The sequence below is a fragment of the Silene latifolia genome, chromosome 6 (assembly GCF_048544455.1).
Source record: "Silene latifolia isolate original U9 population chromosome 6, ASM4854445v1, whole genome shotgun sequence".
Classification (NCBI taxonomy): domain Eukaryota; kingdom Viridiplantae; phylum Streptophyta; class Magnoliopsida; order Caryophyllales; family Caryophyllaceae; genus Silene; species Silene latifolia.
The window spans coordinates 127,448,198-127,459,472 of record NC_133531.1 but is presented as its reverse complement, the minus strand read 5'-3'; the positions used below and the strand labels follow the sequence as shown (position 1 = coordinate 127,459,472).

Below are 11,275 nucleotides of genomic sequence, written 5' to 3'. Positions count from 1 at the left end.
TAAGCAATCACCACACCAAACCTATCTAAGTAGTAAAAATGGATATAAGTCATATAAGGGTTTTCCATTTGGTTACTTGTCCAAAAATCAACTTTAAAGAAAACTTTGCACTCGTTTATTTTGAAGTGGACTTTATTTAAGGTTAGCTTAACAAAGATGAAATTGTGCCTCATTTTGATGTAGTAGGTTGGACTCGATCGAGTTTTTCTCTTGGTGCATACTAATCAACAATTAAATAGAAAATGCAAGTATTTTATTATTTCTAATATTGACTTAGAAAATTCAAAACAATTTCATAGCAAGTGATTTTCTTAGCAAGTCATAGTGCATGACTAATGTATCCCAGCGCGTTATATGTCAAATGTCAATCATAGCAATATCTTTGTACCACCTTTTTTTTCTTTTACCTTGATTCCTTACTCAAGCCTTACTGCCTTAGTCGTGTAAATGTCACTTGCGCCTATTCTCTCTATGTCAGTAAATTCTTTACGTTTTCCTTTAAGAAGTATCTCAATTATCAATTCTTTGCTATACTCCAGTATTTGTCATAATCATTTTTACTTTTTTTTTTTTTTTTTTTTTTTTTGTCTTTGATAAGAATATTTTAATCAAAGGTAAATAAATAATCAGGAATCAAAGAGTATTTTTTTAACATATTTTAATAAAAAAAACCCCTTACAACACACAATCATGTCCAAGTATAAGTTCTTAAAGATCAGAGTAAAGGAGAAAAAGCAAGAGTTAATTTATTAGGATGAATTTTTACAATAGTAGATTTCAAACCTAATCACGGATATTTAATTATCATCAATTGATGAGTTTGCATGGTGGGCTATCTAGACAATTACTTGGGCAATGATGGTAAGTGTACTGTTTTATCGCGGCTTTAAAGGAACCGCGGCACTCTTTCAATTAATATCAAACCCACCAATTATGAGAGTTGCTTCTACTTAACCAAACACTCTCCCTAACATTATTTTTTTTTGGTGCACCACTTCCTCCACTTCCTACTATTTATTTCTAACATCGCGTGAAAAGATTATCTCAACCAAATATTTAAGTTGATGATTAATTTAAAGGTTGTGGTCAATTAAAAATACGGAATAGTTTGTACGTATTGTATCATACATACACTTTGTCAAAGATATTGGTGCCCATTCGATATCTATCGACCATGAGTCCATGATAATACGACGCGCTACTGCCGAGTTTCATCAACTTATATTAGCAAATTTTACGAGTACCTAGTTTCATCAACTTATGCTAGCAACTTGTATATATATATTGGCATACACGAAACAAAAATGTTTGGTATTAAGTAGATTATAAATCGTTAAAAGTATGATCACGATATGACCATGAGTTTTAAGTTAATGAATGCATGCATGCAAAGATAGTCTGTTCTATAGTTTATATTAACGTTCTACCGGACCTAGTCGGCTAGCTAGTCATAGCCAAGTCCGACTCTCAACAATATAATCGTAGGACCATCTCGACACTTAATTCCAAGAAAAAAAAATGTTGCTCAGATCCGTATTAATGTTACTCCGTATCAAATAACTTTGTAGTAATAGAAGGCACTGTGACCACGTACCATGTCGATCGGATACCCACAAGTCTTCACAAAATAATAAAGAACCTCACTTGAAGGATGGTAACATGCATGTGTAGACAAATTTGCAAAATTAACAGATCACATGATTATGAAAACTACGAGTACAACAATATATAACAATAAGGTACATACATCTACATTTACGTATCTGATCATAAATCGTGACACCGATCGATGTTAATAACAACAAATTTTTTAAACAAGTAAAATAAATGTCACTTTTATTTCATCCATAAATGTACCATATATATTATATATATAACTAACAGTATTCAATACCTCACCCCTTCTTCCCAAATATGGCATCGTATTCACAATTTCATATCACCTCAATCGGACCTACGTACGTTACCCCAATCAATAAAGTACTAATAAGCCCTAACAAACTTTTCAGGCTCATAAATAATAATAGTTGCAATCGATCATAATGTCACGCACATTAGTCGTAATAATAGTAGTAGTACTTGTTTTCTTACCGTCTTGGTAATTTATTTGTTAATTTTGGAAACGATCAGGGATAAGTCCCTAGGGTGGACGTCCATCAACAACCCATTTTTCATAAAAAGTGTTAACGACATCTTCTGTTCCACTTTGTGTCCTCGTGTTACATTCAAACGATGGCGGAGTAAGACTGATGCTGCAATTGTCTTCATTTGTAGGTAGGCTAAGTCTTTGCCTAGGCAAATTCTAGGTCCGGCATTGAACGACACAAATTTGTACGCGTCTTGTACTTCTAGTTTCTTGCCATCGGACGAGATCCACCTTTCTGGCCTGAACTCGAGGCAATCTTCGCCCCATATGAACTTCATACGTCCCGCGGAGTATATGGAATAGGTGATGGAGGACCCGGCCGGGACAAAAGTTCCGTCTGGCAACACATCATCAGAAATGACGTGTTTAGAATCCTCAGGGACGGAAGGGTACAACCTTAGGGTCTCGGACAATGCGGCCTTTAGGTATATCAACCTATCGACTTCATCAAATTCTAAGGGTCCACTCGTCCATTTGGAGACGTCGTCTCCACGTGTCTCCTTTAGAACGGTGCAGATTTCTAAAAGGATTTTTTCCTCGACACGTGGATTAAAACTCACTAACCAAAAAAACCAACTCAGCGCCACGGAGGACGTATCTCGTCCAGCTAGGATAAAATTAAGTGCCACCTGTTGTAAAAATTTGTCACTATATGACTCTTTTTTCTTCATAAACCTAGACAACAAGTCATCATGGACCAAATTTAAATTCTGTTGCTGACTCGCAAATTCTTGTTTACGTGCTTTAATTATGTCACTTAAGAATTTATCGACGTGTGACATACTTTGAGTAAGACTCGCCTCCATTCCGAGACCGAGCCACTTTCTAAATTGCCAAATAAACTCGGGCAAAATAAACCTTTGTAACGTAGCCTCCGTGGCCCGGTCGAAAGCCATGGCAAAACTATTCCTAGGCAAACCGGGTGCTAATGTTTGCGGGTCCTTCCCAAAGGCTAACCCGCAAATATTATCAAACGTAAGCCTAAGCAACAAATCCTGTAAATCAACAGGACTCGACTCGACCTGAGCTGTTTTCAAAATGGGACAAAACCTATCCTGAATCGCCCTGTTCACCCACCGGCCCATCGCCTGGCGCAATGTCCGGGTGGTGAACTCCAACGCGGCCGTCTTTCGCTGAAAGAGCCACGTGTCACCGTCGGAATTAAAAATCCCCTGACCCAACAAATCATGAAAAACTGCCTGCCACGTAGGACCCTTGGGGTAATTATCGAACCTGTTCTTGAGTATATGCTCAAGGTTCCTAGGGTCGCACGTGACTGTCACGAGACCCTGTTTACGACCCAAACCCGGCACCGCACAGATACAAGTCTGGTAGGTCCCACCACAAGAACGGAGATTCTCCGCGATCCATTCATGCATGCGGTTGGAATTCTCTATTAACCCTGGTAAACTACCCAATAAGGGCCAGACACGTGGACCGCGTAACCAACGTGCCATTGCCCGGAACCAGATCATGTAGGCTGCTACACCTGAGAAAAGTAGTAGCAATGTGAATGCCTCCATGTCACTAGATTATTGTTATTATTGTTATTATTGTTATTACAGTTGGACCTCTCGAATATTTTAGTATGTTTTTGTAAATGTGTTAAATTTGAGTTAATTAGAGAATAATGTGATGAAAATGTAAGTAGAAGAGTTAGAAAATGTATAATGTATAATGTATTATGTATAGTAAAGAGAGTGAGATCGAGTGAGGAAGAGGGAGTGGGTTAGACTGTGAATATATAGAAGAAAGAGGCGTGACAGATGGTGCAATTAATTTGAGTGTGCTATATGCTCACTTTGTTTGTTGTGAAATAACTTAACTAATAAGTACACATCATCTTCTTCTTCTTCTTCCATATTATTGTTTATAATCATTTCATTTTAGCTGGCAGATAAATAATGTCGTCTCGCTCGCTATAAATGCAATTTGGATCATCTCTATTTCTCTCAGAATTTGAATTCTATATTAAAACGACCGTGTCACCCTTTTAAACAATGAGATGAAATATTCATTCCCTCTAATACCTCTAAAACATGAATGATGAAATTTTATCAATACATACCTCATTCTTTCCATTGATTTTTTACAGTTTGTGTTTTGGTATTTCACATCTTTTCCTGATTCAAAAGGAGTCATAAGGGCGTTTTTTGATGCTGAACTCAGGTTATAAGTATTATCTATTATAATTCTACCAATTAAGTTAGTTGACATTTACAAGTGACCCATCGACTTTATTTCTTTCTACATTAGTAAAGTTAAAAAATTCTCTTAAAAAATGTGTCACTTTAGTGAGAAATCAAAAGAAGGGAGTAATATATTTTAAGAAATAAATTGTTACTCGTAATTGTTTTTTTATCCCTTTTGAGGTGGAAGTACTAACATTACTAATTTCATTCAATCAAACCTCTTTATATTTTAAAATATTCCCCGCCCTTCTATTATTTTGAAAAATACAACGAATTAAAATAAATCGAGTAGTTTTTCCTATTTGTGGTAATGCAGCACTAATAACGATTATACTCTTCCGGTTTCAATCAATCAATTATTTATCGAGTTCTTCAATTTTATGATAACGTCCTATCGATCGTACATTATTCATCTTACAATCCAAACTTTTTTCCCACCTACAAATTTTTTGCTAACAAAGATGGATCACTTAATAGTTAATTCAACATGTATTAAATGCCAACATATGTCGTTGGAGAGTAGAGAGTATTGAATCAACGACACTCCTCCACTCATAATCCACCCTTTCTTGCTCACCTAAGGATCTACTTTCTTCTTTCCAACATTATATTAATTAAATAGTGGATCTTATTCTAAGGTATTACCAAATTATTACTACTTTTTTTAGCATTGTTTGTAGGAAAATTCAAGGTGATAATAATGAGTATGTGCAATGTAGCTTATTCAAAGGTTTATTAGGCGAAAACCCATACACTTCATGCTCTATTTGGTAGATGGCATAAGCGGATTTATGATAACAGATGACGTTAGCAGAATACGGTTGACAGATTTTATTAACAAGTTTGACTATCATATTAAATTAGCAACATTAAAAAAACGTGTTTGATTATTAGCAGGTTATATAACAAATCTACCATTTTCATGTATAAACTCAATATGTTATATTCAAAAAGAGTAGATTTCGACCAATATGCTATCTGAATATGTCATTAACCAAACACAAGAAGTTAGTAGATTGATTAGTCAAACTACTATTTAAGCCGAAATCTACAATTTCCCCTGTTTATTACCAAACAGGACCACATGATTAAGGCTCTGTTTGGTAAAATCGAAAAAAGGTACTAAACCCGAAAAGGTACACGAAACCCGATAAAGTGATTTGAAATTAAAAAGGTACTTGAAAAGTTAATTTAAAATTGAAACCGATAAGGTAGGCGATTAATTGTAAAGTGTTTGGTAAAACTAACTGAAAAGGTAACTGATTTTTTGTAAAATGACATAAAAGGACATTAATAATTATAATAAATTAATTTAAATAAAGGGTAAATATGTAAAGTAAAATATTTCAGCTACCTGAAACTTTAAAAAGGTACCTGGAGTAACTTTTCATTTCAGGTACCTAAAAAGTCATTTCAGATACCTGAAATGACTTTACCAAACAGTACTAGATAAAACAACTACCTGAAATATTAGTCAAATCAGGTTGCTTGGTCAAATCAGGTACCTGAAATGGCTTGTCAAACATAGTCTAACATTATCAATACCGTCACTATGAGTCTATGACATAAACAAAAGGATCGTATTTTCAATACCCGAAAACAAAAGATCGAAGAAAGAAATAGAATTGTAATTGCTTGACCTAACACACATTATTATTAATCGGAACAAAACAAAGGAGTAAAAGTATTAGGTTTCTGAATTTGATCCGACATACAAGCATGATAGTCTCTAACCCCTTTCGGACGTCTTGAGAAAATTACAACCAACTCTACCTAAATTTGCACAGAACTTTAAGATGATTTTCGGTGATTTATGAGCCAGAAATTAAAAAAAAAAAAAAAGAAAAAAAAAATCATTTGTTGAAAGCATATGACATACAGCACACATGATGTAAAACTATACAAAGTACATCTACTAAATTAATGGTCATAAAAATCACGAGATGTCAAATATTAGTTCAGATATTTATCTATACTTTTCGTACAAGGTTGTTTTTTAAAAAAGCAATCCAATTAATTGGGTAGATCCAAGTAGACCTCGTAAAATTAACCCGATTCAATTGACCCGATCTGACATCCTAACACAAGACTAGAACTTGATCCGAACATGAATTGACCCAACCTGAATGTTTATTGTTACAAATTGATTATTATTCACAAATAACTTGATAATAGTTGACTCGAAAACCCGATTCCGAAATCCCGACCCGATCAGACCCGAAGTCTACAGACGGAAATGACCCGACCTAGGATAAACCTGATCCGGAATTAACCCGACCCGATTGACCCGTTTGCTAGTTCTGGATCCAAGGTTTTAAATCCGTTTTACGGACATATCCGTCTTATAAAAGCATTTGTACTTATTATTATGGATGCAAATTTATGTCCCAAATCTACAACTGTCAAACGGGTCGGGTCTCGGGACGGGTTATAGAGGTTGGATAAGAAAACGGTTGGATCACAGCCGGGTTATAGTCAAAATACAGATCAAACAACAGTTTCTCACGCCTTTTTTTCATCATTTTTTAAATTAATCATTTTTTTTATGAAAATTAAAGCATATTTAATATTCGTTTTTTAATCATTATGCTTATATTAATTATATTGAAATAGTTATAGAAATTAAGTTATTTAAAAATTATTTAGTATTAAAAGTTACGAATGTTATATAAAATTGATTTTTTTTGCTGTGTTTTTAATTTTAGGTACACTAATATAATTTTATAATTATTTTTTCAAATATAATATATAAATATTAATATTTTAATAAAACTTTTGATTTATCGACCCGTTCCGATTAGATTTCGATCCTAAATTAACAGGTCATTTTGGGCTCGGGTCAAATGCGTCGCGAGTCTAGATTTTCGATCTTGACTCTGGAAAAAATGGGTCGGGTCAGGTCGGATTTATAAGTCGAGTCTAGATGAAAGCACACCTTTACAAGCATGTAGAGATGAAAGTGGGTAGTGATGGCCTCGGTCGTGTCTTGTGCTTGTCCACCGTGCTAGGAGAAAAAAATGACGCGAACTAGACATGGTTAGCTGAGCTTCTTGTCGTGTCTGTAAAATGGAAATGCGGCCCAGGCACGGCCCACAACCCATGGCTTGCCGTGTCGTGTCGTGCTTGGGCATCCCCATGCAAATCTTCTATCTTAGCCTTATTTATTCGTATTTTGAGCGTGCTAAAGTAGGTCGTGCCATGCATGGGCTAGGCACGATCTTTTTTCTCAAGCTTTGACTCAAGTACGACCCATGGCGTGTCGTGCCATGGCAATTCTGTGTCATATAAAAAATGGGTCATAGGTCGCGTTGGGGCATGTCTGCCTAACGGTCCGTTGTTCACTTCCATCTCTACAAGCAAGTGTTCACCAACACTAATAGTATGAGTTCTTTTGGAAAGGAACCCAAAAGTAAATTCATGAGGATTTTGCCCAAAATAGACAATTTCCGTATTATTATGTACCTAGACAACGATGTAGCAGTGACCCAATAAGAGATATAACGCTTCCTCACAAGTCACAACAATACTGTTATAATGCATTTACTATTTAACACCAAAAAAAAAGAACAAAGAAAAAAAGAAATCCAGCCCTGTTTTTTCGGACTTAATTTCAACTCTATTTAGTTTAGTTCAGCTTCATTAAGTTCAGTTCAGTTCAGTTTAGCTCATCCCTTCACAAATTAGCTCATACTTCAATTACATTCAGTTCATATCGGCTTCATTCGATCTAGCTCAGCTTCATTCAATTCAGCTCAAACGAAAAAAACAGAGCATATTGGACTATCAAACAGATCTTACTAGCCGTTACACGAAGATTGCGGAAATCAAGCATATCCCGCAGCATATATTTCATTCAATGAATGAAATTGTTTCCGAGTTTAGCTTGCACATATTGTGTTCATATTTAGTTTGTTCTTTCCCGTAAATATCTCTTGCATAATTAGTATATATAGATCACTTGTCACTACTACAGATACAGCCTATAACAACGGGTAAAAACCGTTGTAAAATAAAAAAGCGGACGTTGTTAAAGCGGCCGTTGTAGAAGGTATTTACAACGGTTTGCTTATTTAGTGAAACCGTTGTCTAAAGTATTCACCACGGTTAAAAGCCGTTGTTGTTAGGTGTTCTCCGTTGTGGAAAGTGTTTCAAAATTTTGGAGGGAATAATATAACAACGGTTGTCGTATGTATAACCGTTGTTGTAACTTTCCCTCCAAAATTGTGAAGTCTTTTGACAACGGATTTATGGTACATACCCGTTGTTGAAATTTTTAGTAACAACGGTTCTTTGTTTAATACCCGTTGTTGTAATTTTACCTCCAAAATTGTGAAGACTTTTAACAACGGTTCTTTGTTTAATACCCGTTGTTGAATATTATGCACGGTTATTTGTGAATGTCATTCACAACGGTGTTATTTTTATTAACCGTTGTGAAAGGTATTCACAACGGTTTTTTTTAGTAACCGTTTTTATTACAAACTCCTAATGTTTTGAAAAAATAAATTTGTTTCATGCCATTCAAAAACCTCGCATATGTCAAAGACACCATATATACCAAAGACCAAACCTAAATCACAAATTGGGTTCATCGAACTCAATAGATTCAATTCAACCACAACAAAGAATTTGCATCATATATATATATATACTTACAAGGAGTTGAATTTACATGAACTAATCATTCCCTAACTTCAACAAAAAATTTACTAATAAGTTGATCTAAACTCTGAGTATCATGCATTTCTAATATATTCTAAGACGTAGTTGCCTCACATGTCTCTTACCTCGTCTATATCTACACTTGAGTACTGCTCAATCTGTTGTGACGGGTTGATTGCATATCATGGAAAAACAAAGAGAAGACATTATGGTATATATAGAAGCAAGCAAGACAACATTAGCAACATCATGGTATATATAGCGAAGAAGCAAGACAACATTAGCTCTAATTTAAAAAAAGTAATAAACACATGTTTAAATTATTACTAACCTTTCCTGGAATAACGAGATATCTTCGCCTAATAATCTCCAACATGAACCGACAAGCGTAGTATCCACATTGTATACTATCCTGGTCAAGTAGGGCCTATTATTACATAAAAAAAACAGACGAGAGAAGGCTCACATCAGAATCTTGAACTTTAGGTATTGTATTAGTATTAAACACAGATTTTGCATACCCCTGTTATCGTAATAAAATCAGGGCCAACATCAGAATCTTCCGTGGGTTGATCCTGCTCGTTTGCTCTTTTCTTCTTAAAGGCCCTTTTTTTAAAAAATAAAAAGGAGGCGTAAACTAATTTTTTAGGGGCAAAAATATGAAAGAGCTTTTTTCTATAAATAAAAAATGAAAATGTTATTATAAATAAATCAGTATTATAAACTTACATATTAATCAAGTGCTTAAAAGTCTCGCTTGGTTGATTATTTAAAGAGTCCAACCAGAAAACTTTATTCCTTGTCGGCATGATGGCTGCTAGCACCCAATGAGTCCTACATCAAGAGACATCATCATTATTAACAAGTACATATATTAGTTATGAAAATGCAATTGTAGGGGGAAACGTAATATTAATTTGTTTATTACCCTTTTTCATTATAAGCGCCAAAAATCAGCTTCTTGGTTGTCGCCAATTGCTGAGCAATATAATCTACCCGTTGTTCGAACGAGAAATCCGAATAAATAAAGATAAAACATAGGGGCACAGAATCCGTATAGATCGATGGAATATTCTTCTCCGGGATCACTCTCAATTTCAATATCCTACATTATTACGGTATTAATTCCGGTATTTAAAACACTATCTAGTAGTCAGAATATTAGACTATGAAATTATTTATTAAGAAACTTACTTCATCCAAACAAATATGTGTGATATATCAATCTGGTCTAGGCCAGCCCATACGGCTAGCAGATCCCATGATATAAGCGCTTGGCGCTCAGCCCCTAGAATATCCTCCTCGAGCGGAATAACTATCACTTGCTCGGTGGCTATGCGATGGCCACCTCCTCATGCGATCTCATCATCGTCACCGTTCTTACTTTTTGCATGTAATCCTTCCCTTTATATTGTGTGGAGTTTAAAGTCCTAACTTTCGGTCCGGAAAGAATGAGTCTTTGATTTTGTGCTACTACCACCAGCCTACACATGTAGTAGATAATTAAAATAATAAAAAATCCAAAGGTAACATATCCTAGTTGGAGTAATAAAAATAAAAGCGTACTTAATTAAATACCTCGTCAACCTGCTCTTTCAATGATGAGGTAGTAGTAGCAGGTAAGACTGGAGACTTAGGCTTATCAGTCTTTTTTGTCCCCTACACAAAATTACCATGCTTTTTATAAATACAGACAAAATATAAATAAAGGGAGCGAGATTAATTTTTAAAAAATGGAGAAGTTAATTAAATACCTCATCAAGTTGTTGTGAAGTCGAGGTCGTTGGCATGTCTGTGGACTTAGGCTTATCCGCCAAAGCCGTCTTTTTTGTTCCCTACAAAAAAAAAAATAACATATAAATTTAACATATAAAAACATTCAACAATTAAAAATGTAACATATATATAAAGGTATTTCTTCTAACCCCAACGCTTTCCCGCTTTCATTGAGGCGGCGAGATATCTTCGCCAAGTAGATGTGAGTTTCGAGGCCATTGGATGAAACTTCCAAGCGCATCTCCCGAATGGTAATGTCGTCACGAACTGGGACAGCGGTTGAAAGTTTTCATGGCCTGGAAAGACTGTAGTTATCTCTACTATTCTATGATTCGGCAAAAGTTTTTCGCCATGAACTACAGTTTCCGCTCCTGCAGATTTGTTTTCTACGAGACCCCGGCCAACACGCACATGTGGCTTTTCGGTTCTATTAGGGTCAACAAGAATAATCGGCCTCTTGTTTACGGCCCGAAGAATATACACATACATTATTATATCT

At 35.2% G+C, this 11,275-nt stretch overlaps 1 protein-coding gene across 1 annotated transcript; it reads right to left on the bottom strand.

Moving 5' to 3' along the window:
• Positions 1-1,676: 1,676 nt before the first annotated feature.
• On the bottom strand, positions 1,677-3,912 carry LOC141587253 (cytochrome P450 86A22-like). Its single transcript, XM_074408704.1, has one exon. It carries the CDS (start codon positions 3,667-3,669, stop codon positions 2,104-2,106), a length of 1,566 nt encoding a protein of 521 aa, XP_074264805.1. The 5' UTR covers positions 3,670-3,912; the 3' UTR covers positions 1,677-2,103.
• Between the last annotated feature and the right edge of the window lie 7,363 nt (positions 3,913-11,275).

Excerpts from the sequence above, each read along its gene's own strand:
- LOC141587253 (XM_074408704.1), bottom strand. The coding sequence starts at position 3,669 with ATGGAGGCATTCACATTGCTACTACTTTTCTCAGGTGTAGCAGCCTAC.